The following is a 24,961-nucleotide window of genomic DNA, read 5'->3' on the forward strand; positions in this document are numbered from 1 at the left end:
GAATGTGTGAAGTGGGAGATGCTGGTATGGCAAATGTTTGTCTTGAAAACAGAGAAGATTTAACAGTACTTTAAATTTATTGTTTGGCAACAATTTTCCTTTCAGGAAAAGATTCTGAACAACTCATCAAACTGCCCTCCAGTGTCTGCTCAGTCTGCAGAGAGCTCCAAGGCACGAAGAGCAAAACTTGCTTTTGATGATAGGTAAGAGCAGCAAAAGGGGCCTTTCCTTTCGTGGGGCTGTGAATCCTGGAGCAAGGCCAGCTCCCCATGGAGAGGAGTTGTTGCTTTGCCTCACAGGGGCTGGTCAGGACAGGCTCCTGCTCCCAGGCTGTTCAGTCAGTGGACAGTGTGGTCCCTGAGAAGGAGCTATAGCCTGCCCCATTCCTTCCTGCTGAGTGTAACGGGACTGGCAGTGCACTTAGATAGCTCAGGGTGGTTCTGGCTCTCATGGCTGATGGGCCCTTTTCACCTCACCAGGGGCTACCGCTCCCTCTTTGCATCTCAACAGAGCTCTGTCCTCTGGAGTCAGGAGTCGTGATCACTCATGATAGAGAGGAGCCTTCAGGTTTGAAATCTCAGATCCACAAGAGCAGGATTGGGATTTAATCCTGTGGGGGCAAAGAAAATCCCTTGAAAGGAAAATAACTATTTTACCATCTTGTGCAGGTGTGAGTTTTCACTTGCACCAGCTCAGGTCTCAGCACAGTGCTTGCTCTCCAGGCATTGTTGTTCTTTAAAGTCACTTTACAGTTAAAATTACGTTTAGACCACATGCAGAAGGAACTTTCTGGTTTAGGACCCTCTGGGAGTGGGCATGCCAGCTGGCCAGTGTGTTACTCCTGGTAGTTACTCCTTAAAGCAAAAAGAAATAAGTCAAGTGAATGTGATGGTTCCAGGACACTGTTCAGGATGAAATCGGTTGTGGGGATTTTGCAGCCATTCCAAGACAAACAGGGCCAGGGACTTGAGATAAGATCAGACTTTTTTTTACAAAAACCCACCCTGACTGTGTATTGAAGTACAGGGAGATGCAATGAGTGTGTGAGGAATGGTAGTTGTGTTTTGGAACAGTGACATGTTCTCACTGTGTGGTTTGATTGAGGTGTTTTAGGTTTCCTTGGGCCTAGGGCTGATTGAACAAAATTTGTAGGGATATGACCCTTTAAATAGTGATTTTGCTTTGTTAGGGCATCGGCTGCCTGTAAGTGGACTGTTAAAAATGTTGATTTCAAGCATCTTTAATTCTTAGACAATTGAGATGGGAGAGAAGGGAAAATGTGTTTCGAACTGTAATCAGTTCATAGGCAGCGTGTTAATACATGGAAATGTGATATTCCACTGCTAGCATGGACTGTCTTGGGTGGCTGAGCAAAAGCAATTAACACCTGAATGCACCTTGATTTATTTCATAGTATTAATTATTTTAAAATATTTCACACCCTCAGTAACATGAATCTGATAGGACAAGGGGAAGTGGGCTCAAGCTGTGCCAGGGCAGGCCTTAGGTCAGATCAGATGGGAGGGAAAAGTTCTTCCCTGGCAGAGTTGTGGGGCTGTGGCACAGGCTGCCCAGGGAGGGGGCTGAGTCCCCACCCCTGGGTGTGTTTCACAGAGGGGAGATGAGGTGCTCAGGGATCTGGGTCAGCACAGGACAGGAACTGTCCTGATGATCTTAAAGGGCTTTTCCAACCTGGTGATTCTGTGAGTCCTGGAGGCACTGGATTAATTTATTCTCACATTTCCTGGGCTTTTCCCTTTCCCTGCCCTTTTGTTGGTCAAGTGTTTGCTTTGCTTGACTATCAAATACAGTAAATTTAACCAAATCCTGTGTACTTACCAGCTTGCTAGAAACACTGTGTTGAGTTACCTGAACCAAGATAACTAACTTCAGATCGTTTTCAACAATTTTATCACCCTGTAGTTAATCATACTGGTCAACTCATCTAACCACCTTTTAAAATCCTTGTGTAACCTGACTTAGACAAGACAGGAAATTGGGCAACTTGGTCTTAAGAGGGGATGCAGTGTGGGTGGGGCCAAGTCCATCTGTAAACGTGTTTCCATCCTCTGTTGCAGGACTTACTCAGCTGATCACTATTTACAGGAAGCAAAGAAGTTAAAGCATAATGCAGATGCATTGGTAAGTCAATTCCCAGTGTTACCTGGGACGTGGCTTGGTGGTGGGCTTGCAGTGGTTAGCTTTGTGGCTGAACTCTGGGGTCTTAAAGGTCCTGCCCGACCTCAGCGATTCTGTGATTACACTGGGGTTTGTTTACTGCTTTTGCTGTTTCACTACCCTTCTCCTCCAGAGCTTTCTTGTTCTTCCTCTCTTGTTCTTGTCCTTAGAAGGTTTTTTTCCACTCTCCTCAGTCTGACAGGTTTGAGAAGGCTGTTTACTACCTAGACGCTGTCGTGTCGTTCATTGAGTGTGGGAATGCATTGGAGAAAAATGCTCAGGAATCCAAGTCCCCGTTCCCTATGTATTCAGAAACTGTGGAATTAATCAAGTAAGCATTGCACAGCGGGTACACAAGTCAGGTGGGTGGGAAGGAGCTCTGGGCATCAGAGCTTTGAGGTTTGCTGAAGTTTTTCCACCAGCTTTTGAAATCTCTTATCATTCTCTAGTAAAACTGGGGCACTTACCAGTTTGTTCCAGTTGCTGAAGCTTAAAGTGTTCTCATGAAGGTTGTGATCCTTTCTGCTGAGGCTCTTGGAGTCTCTCCACAACATGTAACATGGGAAGCAAAAGTATTCCAATTGTTCCCTTGCTGGGATTGTTTAGGGGCTGAGAGAGGCCCCCAAAATGAAGACAGTTGAAACCAGAAGTCAGTAACAGCTTGTGTTTTGTGATTGACAGAGGATGCTGTAGTTCTTGTTGTTGTTTACCTGATGTCTTTCCCTGTAGATACACTATGAAACTGAAGAATTACTTGGCACCAGATGCTACGGCTGCAGATAAAAGGCTCGCAGTGCTTTGGTATGTGCAGCCCGAACTGGGGACAGGGACGCTGCCTGGCCCAAGTGATTCCTCCACGTGAGGCCAGTGTAGGAGCCTCACACATCTCACCTAAGGATGAGAGCTGGTGGCTGTGACTTGGGGCAGAGGGGATGTTGGCAGTGAGGAACGAAGCCTTTGAAATACTAAGGAAATCACAGATTTATCTGGAGTAATGGCAGAAAGGATGGGGCTGCTTCCTAGGTACTCAGCCAGTCATCAGTCCGGATCTGGACTGGCTGCAAAGAGTGCTCATTAACCTCCCAGCCTAATGACACAGCTGCAGCAGGGGTGGAGGGCCAGAACCTCATGGTGTCGGGAAAGAGTGGGTTGGACTCGCAGAAAACAAATGAAGCCCTTGTCTAGGAAGTAACTTTGAGTTGCCTCCGAAGCTGGGAACTGATTACATCACAAGATGCCTGAAAATTACAGCTTCAGCTTAAGGCTTGAGAATCTAAAGGTGCTTATGGCTTTTCTGGTAGGCCTACAGCATGAGTTGGCAGGAAAGGCTATAAAAGCACAGCTCTGAGATTGCTGAACTTGATTGATTGTGATACACTTGACTCTAACTCTCAGTGTTTTGTTGTTCTGTCTTTGGTCAGTCTCCGGTGTCAATCTCTGCTATACCTAAGGCTTTTCAAACTGAAAAAGGAAAGTGCATTGAAATATTCCAAAACTCTGACTGAACATCTGAAGGTAACTGCACACGTGTTCTCCTGGAATATTTACACCTGGGCAGACTAAAGCTCTGCACCACGCTGAATTCCTGAAGTCAGTTTTCAGACATCTCCATGAGAACATGGAACGTACCCCACTTAGTCCTTAGAAGTGTGTTGAAGTCAGGTGGTTTAGAGCTGGGAGGAGATGGTGTGGCTGTCAGAACCCTGCTGCTCCTAGCATGTAGCTCTGTCAGTAATTTCTCCCAGCTTTTGTCTTGATAAATTTAGTAGACTCCAAGGGGAATTTGAAAGTGATTTTCTTGCAGCAGAATTCAGGATCCTGGGGTGCCTGACACGGGCTGCAGCCACTCAGCCTTCACAGCGGCTGGTGGCAGAGCGGCTCCTAATTCCCAGTCACATCGGCCTTTCTGGGGTTTTGTTGGTTGCTGTGAGGTGGGAGATGTTATTTTAATTGCTTGTGATTATTCTTCCATCCTCTGTTCCCCTGTGAATTCATGTCAGTTCCTGTGCAACCATTTAACAGCGCTGTCAGGGAAAGGAGATGAAGAGCTGCATCCTTTGAAGGCATTTATTTGCATCAGGGTGTTGTAGATGGGGAATTTACTTGGATATTATTCAGAATGTTGATTATTGCTTAAAAGAAAAACTACAGAAGATAATTTGGTCCAAAAAAACCCAATGAGATAAGCAGATAAAGTATAACTTGAGAAAGCATAAACTTAAATCAGATGACATGTTTCTTTTCCTCCCTGAACAGAATTCCTACAATAACTCTCAAGCACCATCACCTGGCATGGGAAGGTGAGTAGGAAAAGTTGTTTCCTCTGTTTCTCAATTCCTGGCCAGCTTTCTGCATACACTGTGTGCCTGAGCTGCCCGGAGGGGAGCTTTTCACTCCTCACAGCATCGGGGCGATTGTCCTGACCACACTTTGATTGGGCTCTTTGCCTCTGCTAAAGGCCCTGGAAGAACCGCTGCGAGCAGTGGAGTTTGTGGGGCAAACACAGGGCCAGCATGTCACTAACACACAGAGTCACTTCTCAGTGGGTTCTGTTGCTTCATTTCGTGCTTTTTCCCCTCAAAGCAACAGCCATATAAGTGCTGTGAGCCTGGACAGCCACAGGTCCTTGCCAGCCTGCCTGTTCACTCCCACAGCAAGTTACACCGCTCCTTAAAACCAAGTGCTGAGCCTTTGAATACTCAGGTTTTAGGGCAGGTCAGACTTGTGTGTTCTCTGAAGGTGTCACATCATGGCAGAATAGTTCCACACGGTTGTAATGTTGTCGTTGTTATTCCTTAAGGTTCAGTTTATTTAAGCAGCAAGTTGAAGATGTTACTGAATTGAAAGATGAGGAGGTTTGGTGGGTCAGTTTTGGCCATGAAATTAAATCAGACAGAGCTGGAGGGTCCTCAGGAGTTGTTACCAGCTCGTGCATTTAATTTGTTGTAGGGCAAATCCTGGCCTCTTGATGTGTAAAGTGGGGGTGCTTCAGCATCTCTCGCCCAGAGATGTGGGAAGAGAGGTCTCAGAGGGCACCCTAGAGCATGATGTGCCTCAAGTATGTGGATACACTCATTTTCCAACTGCTGTTTTCTCTTTGGATGAGCAGCAAGCCCGTTGGTATGCCGTCTCCGGTCTCGCCAAAGCTGTCTCCAGGGAATTCAGGAAATTACTCTTCCGGGGCAGCCAACCCTTCGGGGAGCGGGTCTTCGGTGACGATCCCCCAGCGGATCCATCAGATGGCAGCCAGCTACGTCCAAGTGACATCCAACTTCCTCTATGCCACTGAAATTTGGGACCAAGCCGAACAACTGTCTAAAGAACAGAAAGGTAAGGGCTGGCACAGGTGGGTTTGTGGCATCAGAGGGTGCTGAAGACCCTCTGCAGAAGCAAGATGGAAAGTCATACGATTGCAGCGATACCCTGGGCTGGTTGTCTTGGTCCCCAGGGTGGTGGTGGAGATGGAAGGTTTCCCACCAGCTATCTGCTTAGAAAAAAAAATTGAAAGCCTTTGTTGCATCTCCTGCAGAATGTTAGGGGTAGGAAGAGGAACGTGGTGCATGAAATACATGTTTGAGGGGGAAGGCAAGATGTTTTACTTTAGTTTAACCATACTCTTTATCTCTGTGAACCAGTCTTCTGCAAAAGAGTAAAGATACTGATTAGAAAGGACCTTTCCCCTTTATTATTCTTCCATTGTTTGCCCATCTTTCTCTTCTCCTGTCTTATCTAAACCTGCAAGGCTCCTGCTGAAAAGATGGGGAGCTTGGGCATAACATTTCCCCTGCACACTACAGGCATCCTTTTAACTCGTGTTTCTGTCGTTCTAGAGTTCTTTGCTGAACTGGATAAAGTTATGGGCCCTCTGATTTTTAACTCCAGCATCATGACAGACCTGGTGCGTTACACCCGTCAGGGATTGCATTGGTTGCGCCTGGATGCCAAGTGAGACTTGGGACTGAAGGAATGGAAAACCGAACCCCTTTTTACTCGCTGCCTCTGATTTATCTCCACAACACTGTGTCATGTCAATAAGGAAGACTGCCATAACACATTGCTTAGTTGACACTAAGAGCAAGGAATGCTTTCATGTCTCCCATGTCTTGTGTTTTAACCCCGAATCACCCGGTGAATGGACTCCTTCAGTATTCCCGTCTTAAGTTATTTAAATATTTTAAAATTTGCTACAGGAAAAGGTGTAGTTTTGCTGATCTATCCTGGATAGATCATTGGAATTTCAGTCATGATACATAAATAGTCCGTTTAAATCCTATTTATTTTAATTTTTTTAAAATTTTAATTCTGAAAAGCCCAGTTTGGGGCACTTTTTAGCTATTTCCTCCCGAAATTTACCCGTTCGAGTACTTAGCAGAAATTAAACATAGACACTTTATTTAAGTACTTTGTGAGCTTTGTTACTCTGTAATGTCTTGTGGTGGTAGAGCCTGTAAAAGGAACTAGGATTGATAGGTTCTAACGTGTAGGGACACCATACTTTTCATGCCTAATGCCTATGAGTCAACTAATAAGTGACAACTACAGATTTATTATTGCAGAATTTGTACTAAATAGAGAAGTTTCAGATATTCTTCTACGTATTAAGATGCTTCATTTAAATTAATTATAAAGAAATTTATATGGAAAAGTATTTAGCTGGATCTGGCTTGGATTGTTTTCAGGGCAGTTCCAAAATGTCAATTTAACACTATAGGAATCACAAAACATTACGGTAATTTGCATTTAATGTAACATTGGAGTAATGGTGTAGGAAGGAGCTGCGATGATGCATCCAGGAAAGGCTTCCCAAATGGACAATCTTGTGCTTTTTTGTATCTCTCCATTGAAAAACACGTCTCGTTTCCTTGCTTGTCACTTCCTGACGCTTACCAAATCGGGGAACTTTGTGGTTAAAAACCGACAGGAGTTCAAATTCCTCCCAGAACCATCATTCACATCTTCTCCATTGACTGAGAAACCAGGAATCTTCAGTAGAAACCAAGGTCCATTTTGGTTTTTTCCTCTTAGGGTCTGGTAGGCGATGGACACTACAGGATGAGAGCGCGGCAGCCGCGGTGGGGTGGGAGCACACCTGCTGTTCCGGGGGGGAGTTTGACTGTTCTGATGCCGAATGGATTTTAAACCCCTGGTGTTTACCCCGTCGTAAGGAAGGTCCCGTTGCCGTGGGGCGGCAGAGGTGGCTGGTGGAGTGGCAGTTGCCTGCTCTCAGTGCAAACCAAAGTACCTTTCCACGTGAGGTGCTTGTCCGAGTCAAAAGGTTTCTGATGCTACTGCTTTCAGTATTGCTTAGTGCCCCTAACATGTCTGGTGTGCCTTATGCCTTACTTTTAGATGAAGATTTTATGAACTGTTTACAAGATGTTTTACAGCAGGACCAGGTATACTGTATGCAGTGGTCTTCTGCAGTACTTGGGTAAAATTCCATTTCCTTTCTGCAAGATCTAGTGTCCGTCACACACCCTGACTGCTCCATCGCGGTGGGCTCCTTGGAAGAGCCAAGCTGAATCCTTTTTTGGAGTGAGATTGTGGAATGCTGCTTTGTTTTTTTTTCTCTCCCAGTTGAACCCTTTTTGTTCTGGACCGGATACGAACGTGCATGTTCAGGAAAATTATTGCACTAAATTTTGTTTTGTGTAGTTGTAGTTTTTAAGTGCCAAAAAATCACGGCAACCTCCAGAGAAGGAATAGAATTCTACGCTGTTAGTACTGCAGTATGTCCTATGGGCTTTAAGAGTTTAGAAGTTTTGCAAATTAGTAACCTACTACAAGGTAGCTGCATATTCGTAGAGCTTCCTTTGCGTTCCAGCGTGTTTTGTACTTCCAGAAGAGCTTTGCTACGTACCAGTTGATACATGGTTTAACAGACCTGTGACTTTTTTTCCAGGAGAGAGCTGGATTGACTCAGCAGGTCTGTCGGAGCATCCTTTTTATTGAATCACTGTGCAAGGTCACGTTTCTGTTAGCGTTTGCTGTCGGGGACAGAACTCAGTACCCTCAGACTCTGCATCTTGGTCAATGGGACACTGTCAACTACTTTTCCTTTAATACTCTAAAGTGCCTAGCACACTTTTGACGCTATATGAAAGATACCTTCGTAGAAGTTGCATTCATAGTTTATTTTTTTGGGTGTTTTTTGGCTTGCTCCTTTGTGCACAGTGACCGTTGCTGTTACCAGGAATGGTCTCATCTCTGGGAATTTTTTTTTCCCCCCCTTATCTCGAGTCCCACAAATACCTTTTGGTGTCACGCTGCAATTGGTCTCTGAAAAACGTGTTGCTTATCCCTAGGTCAGTGGATCTCACACAGTTTGTCTTCAAACGACTGGAAGACTTTTTCCATCATGTCAGAATGTGGACCCTGTGCTGGCTGAACATGTCCCACCTAAGCAGGACGCTGCTTGGTAGCGAGGTGCTCTGGCGAGCGCTGTCCCGGGTCTTCTCTCTGTAGGGGAGGTAGGCAGAGGTCTCATTAGCAGGAAAGAAATGCCTTCTGCATCTGTGGCTATTTCAAACAGATATATCTAAACTTGGCGATTCCAAATTGTAGTTTGGGGCTTACCATTGTTTCTGAGAGAAAAGTTACCTACTTTGTCCAATGTATAGCTTAAAAATATGGATACAGGGAGGTGAAAGAGGCTTCCAGCCCCCTGTCAGGGTGCGGGTGAACCGTCTAAACCTGTCCTTTCGTCACCACAGCGTGACTGCTGGTGACTGCCCTGAGGGAACCCTGAGCTCCTGCCTCTTCCCAAACGATTCCCTAGTGTATGCAGTAACATATCAACGCAGAGTTGGAATTCCCTCACTGAAACACAGTCCCAGTTGGTGAATCTTTAAAAATAATGGCTTAATCAGACTAGGCTTGCTCAGATATCAAAGCTGTTTGGATCTGCTGCCAGGCTCGCAGGTTCCCAGGTGATAAGGTGCAACCAGTTGTAATTCTAACTGAATCTTGAGGACACCAGAGTGAAGCAGCCCGAGGCTTTTCTTTTGATTTGAAACTCTTAGCCATAAAGCGGAGCATACGGATGGCTCTTCCCGGCTTTCGATGGCAGTATGCAATTTGTATTGTATGTGTCTTTTAATATATATGTATATATATATGAACTCAGTCTGTCCAAAGTATATGTTATACTTGTTTTTAGATTATGGTGCAACTGACTATATTGAGATATTATTTATTGAGTGCTGAATCGCCATCTTATTGGTGACAAATCTTGCATATTATACAGGAGTGCAATGTATATTCCTTTAGATTGCTGAGGCTTGATTGCTGTGATAACAAAAAGAGAAATAATGCCCTGAAATGTATTTATGGGTGGCCCCAACCTAAGGAGAGTCAGGACTTTATGGAAATAATGTAGCGCTTGCCCGGGGCAAGTCAAATAAAGCTGTAGGCAGATAACCACGGAGTTTGCCGAACTGGCACGTTACTGGAAGGAGAGAGAGAGACTACCTTTGCTGTATTTAATATTCCACGTACCTAACAGATACTTGCTGTCACTGCAGTGTTCGTATTGAGGCAGAAACAGAAGGGCCTGAGCAAGTCAAGTTTGAATTACCCATTGGGGAGTAAACAATGCCCAAATTCTCTGATCTCTGGCAAATACTTTGATCGGGGGGTTAAATTGCTCCACCTGAGGAATCAGTGTTACGGAAAACCCTGTGTTTCCAAGCTAACGTTAGGCATCTTGAAGTGTAAAGAGGAGCCTGAGCTTTCGCTGGGCAACTCAGACAAATCCCGACCTACTCCAGGAGACAGATTTCCGAAGTAGGGAGGTTACGTAAACTGGATCGTTCAGGGAATGGGGATGCGTGTCCAGCTCCATGACTGTTTAAGGAATGGGCGATGCTGCGGCAGACAGCGGTGCCGGGGTGGGGGGATGCGGGGAGGGAAGGGACAAGCTTTTGGCTGTGCGGTCAGTGAGTTGGTCTCGTACGAGCGCGGCGGCGCAGAGCCCTGGCAGGTGTGAGGCCAGCCCTTCGCGCAGCCTTGGCTCTCCGCTCTCTGCCCACGCTCAGCAGAGCTTCGCTCCAGCACGCTACCCAGAGCAGCCTCGAGTGCCGCGGTACGGCGTCACCTTGATGTTGGCTGTCTTTGTCGGCGCGCCGCCTGTTCTCACTTCATCCAGAAACCTAATGGAAGCGTATCCGTTCCCGGTGTAACTCTCCACACGTTGCTAACAGAGCTGATACAGGCAGATTGGGAGGCAGTTGTTCCCCGTGCTCGGTTTTGTATGCAGCCCCAGCCCTTGGTGCAGTTGGGCACGCGGTGCTGCCACGTGTGGCTCCAGCCACGCTGGCATCGCACCCCCCAACTCCCCTCCAAGGACCAGGCATGACTTTAGCAAGCACAGTTCCCAACGTTTGTATCTGCTCCCCCTTTGAAATTGTTTTAAGAAATTTTGTATATGGAGGATAAAGTGCTTATATATTTATTAAAGAAAAAAATCCTTTATCTTATTTGAAATGATTATTTGGTGCAGAAGGGTTTTTCTTTTGGGGGAGGGCTTTTTATTTTGGGGGGGGTGGGAAGGTCACTTTTAACCTGTCACTTCACTTCTGGATGAAGCCCTTACTACTCCTACGGAAAGGTACTGTTAGTAACTGATGGGATGTCTCTGTTTTACGCTTTGTACGCGACAAGTCCATGTGTTACACTTTGTTTTCTCTCAGAATATTTAGGCATCTGTCTTCAACCAAAACCTAAAAAAACAAAAACCCCAACAAAAAAACAAACTGTGATTTTATTTGTTGCAATACATTTGAAATTTCAAAGGGTACTTTGGGGCTCAAAATTAGGATTTCTAAGTCAGTATGTGCATTTCACGTAATAAAGCTGTTAATGGTGAGCAAAGTATTATATACTAACTAGATTTTTTCCACATCTGTATAGTATATTCTATGTATTTTGTGGTATTGAGATTATAGAAAGTTTAGTGTCTGAAACATGCGTTTAATGTGTATTTTTAAACAAATTTATGGCAATTAAAATATTTGGAGAAAAGGGTATCACATTTCAATTTGTAAAGATCTTTTTAACTACTGTGTCATTAAAATGCTTTGTACAATGCAAAACTGTAACTGGAGAAACTAAGTTTAATAAATATCAAATAGATTTTCTGTATTAAACTGCAAACCTTCTGTGCTTGTGTCTCTCGCTGGGGCCTTCGCCTCCCCGGTACCTCGTTTCTAAGTGGAGTTTTCTGGTGTGGTCCTTGGGCCCTGTGTGTGACAGAGGGAAGGTATCTCCGTGCGTGTTTAGAAGTATTTGTGTCCTGGACTGGTTGATTGTTGTCTAATCAAAAGAGGCTTTGTCTGTTTCAGCCCTCCCAGTTCACAGGCAACAGATCAGAATGGGATTTTGATCGATTTATTTAAAACAGGAGATCCTTCAGTAGCCAGAGTCAGTCTAGGACATTTATTTAAGTAAATTTGATTAGAAGTAATTAAAAGTAAATACTTTTCCTTCCAGTTATCGCTGGCTATATTTGGGATATTGAAAATGCTATCAGTATTATCAGTTTGCTGGCTCCCTCTTTCTAACAGGCCTTTATCTGAAGCACTGATAAGAGTCCAGCGCTTGGGACTGAAATGAGATGGGAGCATGATCTACTTTGCGCGCTTGCCAGGCTGAGGGATAAACGTCTAAAGTCCAGTTGGAATTGAGCACTCCTGCTGGAAACACCGGCTGGACCCTCACCGTACGCTCTGCTCACAGGATACAAGGAAAACCAAGGTGCTTTGCTGGATATAAATGTTTAATTCATACCTTAAAAAAATAATAATAATAAAAAAAAACAATTACAAAAAAACCAAAGCGAACAGGGGAGGCAGAGTCCTTTTATTGAGCCTGGCCAGAGAGTCATCTGGAAGGCTGAGCTGCAGAGGGCCAGCCCGGGTTAGGACACACTCTCGAGCTCCTCGAGGTCCTTTTGTCAGTTCACACCATAGAAATCTTCAATATACTTATTGCTCATTCACTGTCCTGGCTTTCCAACGGTCAATAAATATTTCCCAAGTAGAGAGGAGCATTGTTAGCAGTAACAGTGACGGGTGTTCTTCGTCCTGCAGGTCACTCTGAGGCTGTCCGAAGGAAACAGCGGTTCTTCCTGGAAAACAAAATGGCGTCAGGCCCTGACAGCGCGGACTGCGGCAGCGCTGGGCCCAGGCACGGCCTCAGGTACATCCTCAGCAAGGCTGGCGTTCAGCTTGTGTAGCCGAGCACTTTATATTCACCTCTAACTCTACTCAGATTGTCTGGAGTCATTTTCTGTTCTGTGCTTTGCACAGCAGCTCCAAAGCACCCGCTCCCCAGGGCTGCACGGTCAGGCCGCAGTGTAGAAATGACACTAGAAGTCCCTTCCTGTAGCTGCTGTTGCAGTTCACCCATGTTACGTGGTAGAACCAAGTGATGCACCACAAACACATGCACAACAGCAGCCCGAGTACCGCATCCTGGTACGTTCCAGATGTGTTCTGCCCCGTTTATGGTGTGGGGGCAGGGGCTGCCGCACAGAATCGGCTTCCAGCAACTGAGTACTCACAGACTCTCCTCAGCTGGAAGGAACCCATAAGGATCATCATGTCCAGATCCTGGCTCCACACAGGGCCAGCCAATAATAATTTTAACCAATCAATTCAGCTATACGTAGCTGGCTGATTTGCTCCTGTCTAGAGCCCATGAGAACTAAATGGCTTTTGCTGTTTTACCTGTCTTCTAACTATGAGCTTATGTAATCACCTTAAAGGGATTACTTTAGGACAAAATACTACTCCTGATTCATATAGGCTTTGAAGTTAGCAGTGTTGGCTTTAAGAGGGATCTGTTTTGAGGCATGTAAAGTGATTACCTAAAAGCTGTGGGTTTTTTTGCACAGACAGGTTATTTGGGGCTGCAGTGAGAGGGCTGAGGCTGTAACCAGGGGCACTTGGACTCTGCTCTGTTTGCCATGCTTACAAAAGAGGTCTGGATCTATTGCCCCATCCCTATTCCTGGTATCCATTTTATTGCAGACTTCATGTCTCGCTTAGGTGAGAAGAAGTGGGAACTCCTACATAATAGGCAGCGTCACCGAGCCTTGATAAGGATTAATTACCTGCAGAGCATTGTAATGCATTCACTGTTATCCCTGCACGAGGCTCCGACGGGTCTCAGGGCGACTCCTCTCCAGAAAGGCGTCATCCTCCTCTGCCTGGACAGCCGGGGCTGGTGGTGCAGGGAAGCACAGTGCGTCTGGAAGAGCCAAAGTACGAGCGTCAGCACCCGCGGCAGCGCTGGTCACCACACTGACGTGAGGAGTCTTAAAGTGAGGCACTTGGAATCTTTTGCCTTTCCAGCACCATAGCTCCATTAAAGTATAATTGTTTGTACCCTAACCCCAAAGCAGTGGTGGAATTAACTGGGTTTTCCTGTCCTTGGGAGGGGAGGCCCGCTGAGGTATGTCTCAGTAACCCAGCTGTCACCAGGCAGTGCCTGTTTTCCTCTGGACGAGCCCACTGTCACCTCCGACTCCTGCCAGTTACTCTGACTCATGCAAATCCCAACGCTTTTATTAACTCCCTGCCCCTCTGAATTAGCGCTTTAAACCCTTCTCTCTGTTTACCTGGGTGAGCAGCAGGGAGCAGAGCAGCAAGACTGCCATCGTTTTCCACCAGTGCATCTTCGCAGGGCGAGCTGTCACTTCCACCGTAGGACCAGCCTCGGGCGGAGGAGGTAGGAAGAGCCTCAAATAGAACTTCACAAGCTTCAGCCACATTTTTATAGACTTCATTCTCTTATCATTGCATCAGCTGTCAGTCATTACAGGAGCAAAGTTCGCTTTGGAGCAAGAGGGAATTACTAAGTTAGCATCTGCTGAAGTGATCTAGTTCAAGGCCTGTCTATCTAGCTAATGATTTACTCTCCTTCCACTTGTACTTTGTCTGCTCAGCTTACCCTGGGTGCCAACTGTTCCTTTTTTTAAAACCTCCCCGATGTGCTACCAGAAGAACTCCCTGGGTATTTGCAAGCAGAAGGGTGGTTGGCCCAAAGTATTGTGGTAAAGATCAAAAGCCATAACCTTATTTCACTTCTATGACATTCACAGCGTGTGCAGCCTGGAGCTGCTGTCTGGAGGGAAGTATTGTCTTATCAAGCTTATTTGGAGCAGAGGCTCATGCTTTTGATTCTGCTTCTTATTCTTGGTAAACGAAGGAATCACGAGAAAGTTACTTAACTTTCCACATACGTGGCAGCTCAAAGCAGATATGCTGCTTTTCAGGTGAGTTTGGGGCTGTGAATAGTCTCTTGTGCACGATAAATAGTAGACCTCTTCTTCCACAGATGCACATGTGGCATTGAAGGGGATCTCCAGATAGCCAGTACCTCTAGGAAAAGAGGCTGCTGCGAGGGTGTTCTGGAGTTGTGTTGCTCTGTGAACAGGACCAGGACTGTGGTTTCTTTGGCTGAGCCCTGTGCTCCTGTCTGCCTCTGCACCTTGCGGTGGGACTTGTGAGTTAAGCTTCTAGGAGGTCCCAACATCTCCTGTGAAGTGGATGGGTGGGTTGTAATTAAGAGGAATCTTTATTTAAGACTTTTTTCTTCATTTTGTGACATGAGTTTCCAACAGCCCAGAGAAAAGTGTTGAGGAGCGACCGCTACCTCTCCTCTCCTCTATAATCCTCTTGGCTTATACTTGTTGGGGGACAAGTGGGAGAAGCCTATGTCAGAGGTTACCCATTTGTGAAGGATCCTTGCTGGTCCTCACTCCTCTTCCTCCTCCATGAGGTCTTGCACATCTGGCTCCCACATCTGTCCCACACACACCGTATCTATCAGGGTTTTGATACTGCACAGTAATGTCAGAGGATAACAACTGGTTTGTGTCATGCGTGTTGGTTTTGGAGCATGTTTTGAGTTATTCCAAGGAGGAAGCTCCCTATAAAGTAGCAAACTAGGTTTTAGCTAAATGGTAAGTACAAGTCTGGACACAATAGGCTGCCATTTTCTGTGATTGCTTAATTTGGAGGCCTAAGTGCCAGCGTGGAAGGCAAGGCAAGTCACGGAGATTAAGATAATGCCCTGTTGTCAGGTTCCTGGCTCCAGATGATTATCCCTTAGCCCAAACTTCCTCAGCATTAAATAAAAACTCTTCCCACCACACTGTCTACAACCAGTACTGCAAAATGTGATCTTTCCTTAGGAAGGCTTCCCAGGGAGGAGGGATCAAAACCTTTTGTTATTTCACCTTCCTGGTCTTAGGAAGGGAAGGAAACGGGACAAGAAGTCATGGCACTGAGCATGAAAGTTTCTTTTTCCATTTGGCTGTGAGTTTCTCAGTTGTTTTCCCCACAAAGTCCAGCCTCTGTGTGCCTCTGAGTTCTAACTGCTGCTGTTTCCACTAGGCACTAGCACAGAATGGAGACAGGAGCAGCAGCAGCAGCCTCAACTTTATCTGTGCCGTGTGGGACTTGCAGTGACAGCTCTGACAGGGACTTGCAGTGCCCTCTCTGTCGTTCCTCAGCTGTGTTGGCTAGGTAAGACTAGTACTTTGGGATGTGTCAAAACTGTTGTGTGGCCTTCTGGGTTACTGCTGACATCAGCGTGTCTCTTTCAGGCAGCAATCTGTTTGTGCAAGAAACTGGAGAGAGGAAGAGTAAAATTGCACCAGTTGTTTCCTTGTACTGGAGTCCAGCATGCCAGTAAAGTCACCCAAAATGTTGCTGCGTTCCCAGTCACCACAGGGAGAACAGAAATAAGTGAAGTGCCTGAACCATTTCACACCCCGTGTTGGGATTCTGAAATGCTGAACGCTGCACGTCGGGCAGGAGCCACCCCTGCCCGTGCCGGGCTCCCTGCCCGGGGGTACCAGGCTCCCTGCCCAGGGGGTACCGGGCTCCCTGCCCAGGGGTACCAGGCTCCCTGCCCAGGGGGTACCGGGCTCCCTGCCCGGGGGTACCGGGGCTCAGCAGGGCTGGTGGGACAGTGGAGCAAAGGGTGAGGAGGCCCAGCCTGCCTGCTGAGTCGCTGCTGACAGCGCAGCGGGGCCGAGCACCGGACGGGCCGAGGTGAAGGTGCCACACTGTTTACAGTCATCTGTCAGCTTGTTTGAACACAGCTCAGCTGTCTGTGAACCGGGGCAGAGATGGACACAGCTCAGCTGTCTGTGAACGGGGGCAGAGACCTCGGGAGGGCGGCTGAGACCAGCTCCTTGCCTTCAGCAGCGCTGCTGGGAGGAAAAGCATCAGAGGATGGGAATTCACTGTTGCTACCATCATAGAAGCTCACAGGTGCTGTCACTGGGGCTGCCCAGCAGCTGCTGTGGGTGCTCCTCTGGCTAAACGAGCAGGGCACGAGTGCAAGTACCGAATTAACCTGCCTCTGGACGTCTTTACCAGCTCTCGCAATTGTAGCGGCCAGTTCGTTGCTCCCTGCTTGCTTAAGCTGCCTAGAAAATACCACCCAGAGTTAAATTTTAGAACAGAATGTTTTTGGCACAGCTTGTGGCACTGCATGGCTTGGATTACTCCTGTTCATGCCAACCTCAGCCTCTGCTCAGAGTAAACAAAAGCACGGGAGGAACAGCCCTAAGACTGAGCTCAGCATCGTGTGCTCTAAACGTGTGTTAAGAGCCCCAAAGACTCAAGGGTTTGGCTGTAATGATCAATCACACCCCCCAGCTCCCCGAGGTGAGAGGCTGAGCATCTTTGCCATCCAGACAGCCCAGCCCTGAGCGCACCGAGAGACTTAACACAGGGAAACGTCACTCCTGCCCCGTGGATAAGATAAACTCTCAGTACCAGCTACAGGGATCGCACAGCAGGGAGATAAACCTGGTGCTTTGCGTGGGGCATGAGCTTGGGCCAGTCAGCTGAATACTGGAAGGGAAAAGAAAATGGATAAAGGAACCAGCCAGATGTTCTGGACTTCAAACAGTGAAGCTTGTTTATATGCAAGGTGCCACGGGGTGAATTTCCTTGTCACATACTGAAACTGCTGGCCTTGGTTTCTAAGTCGCTTTCAGGAGTTTTTTCTTGAAGAGGCTTGTTTCTCCTGGTAGTTTCCAAGAGGCAGCTTCTAATCCAGCCTATTAACATTAATTAGCAGAATTGCATTCAATTATCCAATTAATGTGACTACTAGGTAATTGGTATCACAGGGTAGAACAGCCCCAGTCAGAGAAAGGATCTTGGAAGACCATCTGGTCCAGCCTGTCATGGGAAGGGAGCCCAGGTGAGATGATCTGACCCCCATCCAGTCACATCTCTGAAGCCTCCAGCTGGGGACTTGGCTGTCCCTGGGGAGGTTGTTCCAGCAACTGACTGCTAAAAAACTTTTGTTACATCAAGACAAAGCTTCTCCCCTGCTCCTTGTCTTCTGCATGGGGCTCCTTGTGAAGGACAAACCTCTGTGCAGAGGTCAAAGTCCACGTTCAATCCTGAGCCATCAGCCACCTCGTGTGGCTTGGGGCAATACCAAATCAGCTGGATTGTTTGCTTTTCACAGATCTCAAGGGTAGAGGAAAAAGAAGTGGCCAGTGATGATAAAGGGAGCAGGGAGCTGTTCTTTCAAATCGCCTCCAGCTGAAGGCAGCCCTCCCTACACCAGTTACACTAAAGAAAGGAGGCCTCAAACAGGCTGGAAATGCTCTAACGTGGGACTGCCTGAGCACACAGAACTTTAGCCTGATTATCTCCCTGCACGGAGTGAACCAGACGGAGATCTGATGCTCCCTCCTCAGCTTCAACATCTCGAGAAACAGACTTCACACAAAGTCATGGGGCAAAGTTAACGTTTATTAGATGAGACTTATCTCCCCCTTAATACCCTCCTAGTCATGGGAACAAGCTGAGCAAGATGAGGCTGATACCGCGGCCAGGTAACGATCTCCTCATTAAGCTGATTACTGGTCATTTTCATAGTCAGCGGGGTTCTTCCTCTTCAGCCTCTCGAACTCTTGCATGCCCCAGGAGTACAGCAGGTAGGCTCCCACGAAGGCTGGGAAGGGAAGGTCACTTGGAAACCACGCAGCAGCCTGGCCCGACCCGCAGCCACCAACCCGCCCTGGCCCGCACACCCGCCCCGCATGCTGAGGGGGGAATGAAGGGGAAGGGGGGGGAGCCGGGCCTGGCTCCCTCAGGCCAGGCCTGAGGCATCGCCCACCGTACTCACGGGGCACCACTTTGAAGACCTGGGAGCTGAAGCGCCGCCAGACGTTGGGCAATCCCTGGGAGAAGACGTTGGGGAAGGCTCGCTGCTCGTAGGGCGAGAGGCTGTAGGTAATGACGTGGCGGACCCGAGCCAGGTTACCGAAGTGATGGCCCATGGCTGCCCGGTGTCACCTTCCCGGCCACCGCCGCCGCCGCCCGCCCCTGGAAGCGGAAACGTCTCGGCTCCTTCCCCTTCCGGGGACGGGCGGCCCCGGGCCTGGGGCCACCCCTTCTCCTCCTCGGCGGCGGCAGCGCGGGGCTGCGCAGGCGGGGCGGGACCGCCTCACACCGAGTGCCAGCCCGGTGGGAGCCGGCGCGCTGGTGGCGGTGTCCCGCCTCCGCAGCCGGGGGCCGCCAGCACTGGAGGTGCTGCGCCAGGAAGCGGGGTAGGAGCGGCAGCCCGCCCCGGGGAGCCTTCAGCCCCTCCCCAGGGGCTGCGCTGCTCGTAGCTGCCCCCTTTAGCTTTATCTTCACTCCAGCGTGTTCTCCGGAGGGGACTTCTCCACCATCGCCAAAGCAAGCACTGCCTGTCTTTCCCTCCTTGGCAGCTGAATTCCCGCCCTTTCAAAGGCAGCAACAGGAGCGATGCTGCGTTAGGCCCTTTGATTTAAACCGGGCGTTTACACCTTCAGTTAGGACCTTCCTTTGTCTGGGAGCGATGTGGCTGGTGGCCAGATCCTGCCACACCTCCACGGAGCACATCAGACCCAGAGAAGTGTCCCACCACCATCAGCTTCATGGTGACACAGGGAATTCTCTGCCAGGCCGAACCCCCGGCCCCAGGGAAGCGCACAGGTCAGGAGAGAAGGACAAAGTCTGCTTCCGTGCCTTACTGGAGGACGTTAAGCCGTTTCTGTATCAATGTGTTGGCAAGTCAGCGTTTTAAAGGCTCTTCTTAAGGAGTTTTGAAAAGGACTGTGCTGTTCCACAGCCTTTTGTTTAAAAAAACAACAAAACCACACACATAAAGCCTACCATCTCAGCTCTTCAGTGTGCGAGCCCTGTCCAAAGCTCTCCTTGCTTGGGTCCCCAGCCTGAAACCAGCATTTCAGACAGAATTCTAGAAAAGTCTAAGAGAAACTAAGTCAGTTGTAGTAAAAAGTTGGTTTGAAAGTGTACAGCATTAAGGCACTGTTACCTGAAACTTTATTGTGAGAGGAAAGGAGGCTCTGGCCCCACATTTTCAGCCTTTTAAACCAACAACAGTATTTAAATAAACCAATTCAAGCCAGGCCTCTAAATGCTTTTAATAGATATTTTAAGCTGACAGCATCAGACATTTCTTCATAATTCAGAAGCAAGTGGCTTCCATGAGAGGAATCCTGTGCCCTCACCCCAGGAAGAGCTTGTGTTTTCCTCTTCAACTAGGTCAAGCCTTTCTGGGTCAAACAGCTCACCAGTAAGCTGGTACCAGTTCTTACTGAAACAGTTCAGTGGTTGAAGTTTTCCCCATATCCTTACCACCCATTGCTGAGAAAGCCCAAGGAGTGCAACAGAAGAAAAGCAAGAAACAAGCTTGTCCCTTTGTACAGAACTGTGAGGAAGAGGAGTCTTCTTGCTTGGGAGAACTGGAAGTTTGGTAGGGAGAAAAGAAAGAAGGATGGAAAAGCTGAGAAAGTAATTCTAACGTTAAAGACTTTACTCCCTTTCCAGACACTTGCTGGAGGTGTCATACAAAAGATCTTTCTGCAGAGGAAGACTAGGAGGCAGTGAATGTAAGTGGTATGCATCATAGGCTTTATTTCCTTCATTTTAAATCTGTAACAAAACAGCTTAAAATAGACATCTGGCAGGTGAAACCTTTTCCAAGTTTTACATGCAAAATGACTCCAATAAAAAGATTTTTACATTCAGCCTCACGTTCTAGAAAGGCTGAGTGGCTACAAAAATAAGTGCTATGCTATAAACCCCTTCTGCTAACTCCATGCTAAATCCTACCCGGTTTTATAGAGCTATTGCGATTACACAAACACTACCCAGTCAATCACAGCTACAGATACTTTGAGGATGCAAAAAGATACCCAAACCCAGAGTAAAACCAGCCAGGGTTCACCCGTTACCGACACGTGCACTTGGTAGCTATCATATCCTCATACTCCTTGTAGACGATGGAGCCGTCGGGCTCGATGGTCAGGACGCTCAGTGGGCTGTATTCGGCGGGAACACAGGAGGGCTTTGGCACAGAGGAGTCCAGTTTCTCATAGATGATGTTCTGCACCATGGTGTGCACGGGGGAGCCGTAGCGATGCCTGACAGCCCTGGGGCAGTCCCCTTTGCAGTACTGAGGGCTGTAGCGGTGCGGTGCGATGATCCACCTGTCCCACTTCAGCTGGCTGAAGCTCAGGCGGAAGTTGTGGAGCTCACACTCGTTTTGAGGGACCAGGAATCTCTTGAAATAGTCGCTCAGATTGTAGGGTGGGGTCGCTGGGGCTTCTTTCAGATGCTCGTCCCTTCGCCGTCGTGAGGCCCTCTTCCCCTGTCCCCTCTTCTCTGTCCCCTTGTCACCCGTGGGACTCACACGCAGGCGGTTCCTCTGCCGGGGCCGCACTGGGTTTCTCCTCCTGTGTCCCAGTGAGTTCCACCTGTGATACGCTTGCTCGCTGGTATCATTCAGATACAGAAGAAGAGAAGGGGGAACCAGTGTCATGTTAATGGGGTTTTCCAGTTCAGTGGCGTGCTGTGGGTCACCCATCAGGCAAGTGAAGTTCACAGCCATATGAATATTCCTCCTGTTCGTAGCGATCAGGGGCTGGAGGAAAGAGGTCACGTCAACCTCAACCCACTTGCGTTTTCTAACTTGGAAGTGCAGGCTAAAAGCTACGGAGTGTGAAGCGCTGGGACAGACCTGGCTGGAGAAGTCCTGCTCCTTAACAGACAAGCGGCACGTGCACACAGTGGGAGAAGCAATGGGAGCTGATGTGTCAAAGGAATAGAGCAAGACAGACTTGAGTAAGTGCTCTAGAGCAGTAACACGATCCAGGTTGAAGAGCAAATCCACTGAGTGAACATCTGAGAAGGGAAACAAAATCGGGCAGAGTTAGTGCATCTTCATTTTCCACCTAGGCACAAGTACTGTTGTACAGCAGATAAGCAGAAATAATTCAGCAGCAAAGCCAATTCAGGTGCCATCCCTTATTTTTACTGTGCAGAATTTCTACTGTAGTCAGGGATGAGAGATTTAAATTCTAAGAGACAGGAAGCCCAAGAAAGCTCACACTTTTAAGAGGTATTAGAATTCATTTCATTAAAAAGTGGCCCAGGAGGAAGTCAGCAGATATTTTCATTGTTGCTGGGGGGGAACAGGAGCTACACACTGCAGATTATACAAGCCATGAAGTGAAAGAGCTCAGGTCTTGAAGTGAATCCTTTCAGAGCTTTTCAGCATTAACTCTTGTTACTCTTCCTACTCACATTTTTTCCCCCTATTTAAATCTCTTGACCAACAGCTGCCAGCAAGTCTGAGTAATAAAAAGGTGGAAGTTTATTAGTTTATTATTAGTGTAAACCCACTGCCATTCTTTGCTTTTCTTTTGTGAAACAGAATCAGAGTTTCCAGGTTACACTAAATGCACATTGCTGTCTTGCTCACCCCTCCTGTAAAACACACAGCTCTTCTCTTTCCCATGATGTTAAGAATTCTCTGGCATTCAGTGAACTTGGTCCAGTTTCCTTCTCATTTTGAGACTGGCCTGTGTTCTAAAGATGAACACAGCACATGTTTAATATATTGCCTTTTTTAAAGTACTCACCACTGTATTTTTTTTCTGTAATTAGAAATTGTTCATTTTTGGCCACAAAAATGCATTAAGTGATCTCATGGAACTCACATAGGCCAAGTTATAAGACACCAGATGAGAGCTCTGTAGACCTTGATAAACTTTATTTCCTTATTAATGAATTTCTCTAAAATCATGAATTTGACCAGCCTTAGTAACTACTACATTTAGGATATATAGTCATGATAATAGCTGTTAATTGAGAGTATGTTTCTGAATCAGTAGGTTATACTGTGCTAGGAAATTTTAGTCCTAAACATTGGTTTGGTTTTCTTTGTTTTATTTTTCCACAGTGAATGCTTCTTGACTGAACCTCAGGCTGAAGGAGGTGCTGCTGTGCACGAGTCAGATGTTTGTGTTTAAGGTTATCCATCTTTCTGGGTGAAACTATCAAAGTCAGGAGAATTCTGATCACTTGTCAGGGATCTTACCACTCAAACGCAAGGCCAAGGATTTCTGGCTGCTCCAGCTGTGACCAAACCACCCTGGAGAAAACCATGAAAGCATGGTGTGTTACATGGTATGTTACACCGTGCCCCAGCACCCCTGTTTGGCAGTCCTGAGCCTGATTTACAAGTAGCTCTACTCTCCCCTTTAGGCTGTTCAGACACTTGGGTTGGATTCTGCCCTAGCAAACATGCCAGGCAAGGGGAGCAGCCAGCTTGCAGTGGAGTTCTGGCAGCTCATTACATCTTACCACAGTGCTGTGATTATATGGCCATGAAAAAAGCAAGCCCAGGACGAGCTGGAGAAGGAAACGTGATGTCCATTACACCTCACCATTTCTTCCTCTTGTCTTGCTCTAATTATTGCTGACTGTAGGTTCCTCTGACTCATCAGAAGATGAGTCAGCCTGAAACATCACTATCACCTTGAGCATAGTACCATTTGTGTGGCAGCTCCCAAACCAGGGGGGAAAGTCTACATCTCACACCACTGGAGAAGTAGGTTATGAAAAGCCTCTACAGCTGAGGAGAGAAGCCATCAGGATTAAACCAGCAACAACTCCAGACAGACAGCTCTACACTATGCTGCCAGCACAGAACACCTGGAAACCCCCACTTCAGCCTACCTTTCCTTAGGTCCCCGTGGCGGTGCTTGCATTCTGAGCACGGAGTGAAGAGTCGAACAGTGTTGTAGAGGTGGCTTTTCTTGGCCTTTGGGATCCCCTCCTTGGTAGCAGACATCTTGTACAGCCTCTTCATGTACCGGAGGGCTCTGGAGTCCGGCTGTAGCCTGGGGGCTTCACTGGCCCAGTCCTGGTTTCCCCGGTCAGAAAACACCTTGAGAAGGGGAGGCAGGAGAGCATATCCACCCCTCACGCTTTTGGGGAGCTGCAGCAATGGGTTTAGCTCACTGGCAGCATTCTCAGGAGCTACCAGGAACCCAGAGGTCTTGTCAGAGACTACACGGCCCCTGGAGTGGGGAGAACACTGGATGCTGATGGAAAGCCAGTGAAGACAGCAGTAGAAACAAACACAAATCCTCCAGGTACTCTCCATGGTCTCTAGGGTTGAGCAGCCAAACAACTGCCTCCCCTAAAATACTCAAGGGGGGGAAAAAAAAGAGTAGCTGAGCCACATCCCTTATATATGCTGCAGGTGTGGAAAGGGAGGGGGGCATCTGATTGGGAACCAGAGGGAAAGAGCTGCAGCTGGCTGCTGGAACCACAGGCTGCTTCTAAACAAAACCCCTGTGTGAGAGTTAAAGCTTTTCCACACGGTGACAGAAGGAGGGGGTGTGCTCCCTCCAGAGGGAGCTGGGGAGACAAGTTAGTGTTGGCTTGGCCAGCTACATCCATCTCCGGTGGCAGAAATACGGAACACTAAATATTATTGCTCTTAACAATGATGAGCTAGGAGAAACTGGGTTTAAATTTTCTCTTAACCTGTGTCTCATGCTTCACTTCTCTCTAGGCAGTGATTTCCACTGGAGAGAGAGGGACTTGGGATCAGATGTGTCTTCGTTCCAGCACACAACACATCTTTACCTCCAGCCTGAGGTAAGGCACCCAGGGAGCAGAGGGCTGCTTCAGGCAGTGCCAGGCACCAGAGGAGTGTGCTCCAAAGGGCTCCAAAGGGCTCTGAAGGAGGAACACGAGCTGCATCAGCAACAGGCAGCGACTCTTGTAGCTGAACATAACCCAGGGTTGGGTTTTAGTTTTATTTAAGTAGCAAAATACAAGGGATGGGGGTAAATCTGGTTTTGTTACAGTTGTTTTAATTAGAGCTGTGCTGTCAATAATCTAGTGAAACCTCACCTGTAATTTAACTTACACATCTTACAGCTTCTGAGAAAGGCTTGTCTGCTTGGGGAGTGTTTAATTAACTGACAGAGATGTCAGCCTGGCCTCTGATTTGGAGTGGAAGGCTGATTCAGAGAACAGTCTATGATCTGAAGCAGTATAACCTTTTCTGCTAGATTTCTTAGAGCTGGTTTGATCACTGTGAGGGTGGGATACTGTCACTTCTAAGGTCAGCTACTTTGGAACTCCTTTGAGTAAGGTGGTCTGTACCTTGATTCCCTTTAAAAAGCTATCCTTCAGCCCAGCATGCCTGCACCAGCCGAGCCCATCTGCTCCTTCCCTCCAGGGTCTGAATTAGTCCCACTTCACATTAGTGTCAAACAAATGGAACTACAGTTGCTGCTGTTCTGTGACAATTCAAGCTGCCCCTTAACCTAACCCTCTTCCCCAGAGCAAATGCTCTCCCCTGCTCTCTCCTCTGCACTGATTTGTGATGTTATCAGGTCTTGTGGCGGGTCCAGTCAGGGACCTGAAGTGGTCGTGAGATAATCCAACAG

The 24,961-nt window shown here is 47.6% G+C and overlaps 4 protein-coding genes and 1 long non-coding RNA gene across 7 annotated transcripts in view; 2 read left to right on the forward strand and 3 right to left on the reverse strand.

Annotated features, from left to right (window-relative positions):
* Positions 1-6,860, forward strand: part of AFF4 (ALF transcription elongation factor 4) — a gene marked incomplete at its 5' end in the record, with an annotated part of 29,376 nt that extends 22,516 nt beyond the window's left edge. The window contains 8 exons of the mRNA XM_084268646.1: positions 106-203; positions 2,079-2,142; positions 2,373-2,509; positions 2,908-2,979; positions 3,600-3,693; positions 4,435-4,478; positions 5,288-5,508; positions 6,009-6,860. Coding sequence (XP_084124772.1) covers positions 106-203; positions 2,079-2,142; positions 2,373-2,509; positions 2,908-2,979; positions 3,600-3,693; positions 4,435-4,478; positions 5,288-5,508; positions 6,009-6,127 — 849 coding nt within the window. The 3' untranslated portion in view covers positions 6,128-6,860. The remainder of the gene's footprint in view (positions 1-105; positions 204-2,078; positions 2,143-2,372; positions 2,510-2,907; positions 2,980-3,599; positions 3,694-4,434; positions 4,479-5,287; positions 5,509-6,008) is intronic.
* Positions 6,861-12,015: 5,155 nt separating this feature from the next.
* Positions 12,016-13,932, reverse strand: LEAP2 (liver enriched antimicrobial peptide 2). Its single transcript, XM_084268780.1, has 3 exons — positions 13,799-13,932; positions 13,292-13,428; positions 12,016-12,304 (listed from the first exon to the last, which is right to left on the reverse strand). The coding sequence occupies exons 1-3, from the start codon at positions 13,853-13,855 to the stop codon at positions 12,268-12,270; spliced, it is 231 nt and encodes a 76-aa protein (XP_084124906.1). The 5' UTR covers positions 13,856-13,932; the 3' UTR covers positions 12,016-12,267.
* Positions 13,933-14,213: 281 nt separating this feature from the next.
* Positions 14,214-15,941, forward strand: LOC311195388. Of its 3 annotated transcripts, none has more exons than XR_014617497.1 (3): positions 14,214-14,233; positions 15,579-15,710; positions 15,791-15,941. It is a non-coding gene; the product is annotated as an uncharacterized lncRNA (long non-coding RNA). The 3 variants fall into 3 exon arrangements; XR_014617498.1 differs by lacking the exon at positions 14,214-14,233 and adding an exon at positions 14,556-14,685; XR_014617499.1 differs by lacking the exon at positions 14,214-14,233 and adding an exon at positions 15,387-15,500.
* Positions 15,942-17,948: 2,007 nt separating this feature from the next.
* UQCRQ (ubiquinol-cytochrome c reductase complex III subunit VII) lies at positions 17,949-18,559 on the reverse strand. Its single transcript, XM_084268869.1, has 2 exons — positions 18,346-18,559; positions 17,949-18,171 (listed from the first exon to the last, which is right to left on the reverse strand). Exons 1-2 carry the CDS (start codon positions 18,497-18,499, stop codon positions 18,077-18,079), a joined length of 249 nt encoding a protein of 82 aa, XP_084124995.1. The 5' UTR covers positions 18,500-18,559; the 3' UTR covers positions 17,949-18,076.
* A 1,880-nt stretch (positions 18,560-20,439) lies between these two features.
* Positions 20,440-23,661, reverse strand: GDF9 (growth differentiation factor 9; the record flags this gene model as incomplete). The annotated part of the gene is made up of 2 exons (XM_084268471.1): positions 20,440-21,392; positions 23,232-23,661. The coding sequence occupies 2 exons, from the start codon at positions 23,659-23,661 to the stop codon at positions 20,440-20,442; spliced, it is 1,383 nt and encodes a 460-aa protein (XP_084124597.1).
* Between the last annotated feature and the right edge of the window lie 1,300 nt (positions 23,662-24,961).

Source organism: Gallinula chloropus, assembly GCF_964237585.1.
Source record: "Gallinula chloropus genome assembly, chromosome: 10".
NCBI classification, from domain to species: Eukaryota; Metazoa; Chordata; class Aves; order Gruiformes; family Rallidae; genus Gallinula; species Gallinula chloropus.

Bases quoted from the DNA above. Each gene is read 5' to 3' on its own strand.
- LEAP2 (XM_084268780.1), bottom strand. From the start codon at position 13,855: ATGCACTGGTGGAAAACGATGGCAGTCTTGCTGCTCTGCTCCCTGCTG. The intron at 13,429-13,798 runs GTAAACAGAGAG...TGGCTCTTCCAG, and splicing joins GCTCCCTGCTGCTCACCCAG to ACGCACTGTGCTTCCCTGCA. The intron at 12,305-13,291 runs GTAATTAATCCT...TTTGTTTTCCAG, and splicing joins TGCATTACAATGCTCTGCAG to GAAGAACCGCTGTTTCCTTC.
- UQCRQ (XM_084268869.1), bottom strand. From the start codon at position 18,499: ATGGGCCATCACTTCGGTAACCTGGCTCGGGTCCGCCACGTCATTACC. The intron at 18,172-18,345 runs GTGAGTACGGTG...TTCCCTTCCCAG, and splicing joins GGTCTTCAAAGTGGTGCCCC to CCTTCGTGGGAGCCTACCTG.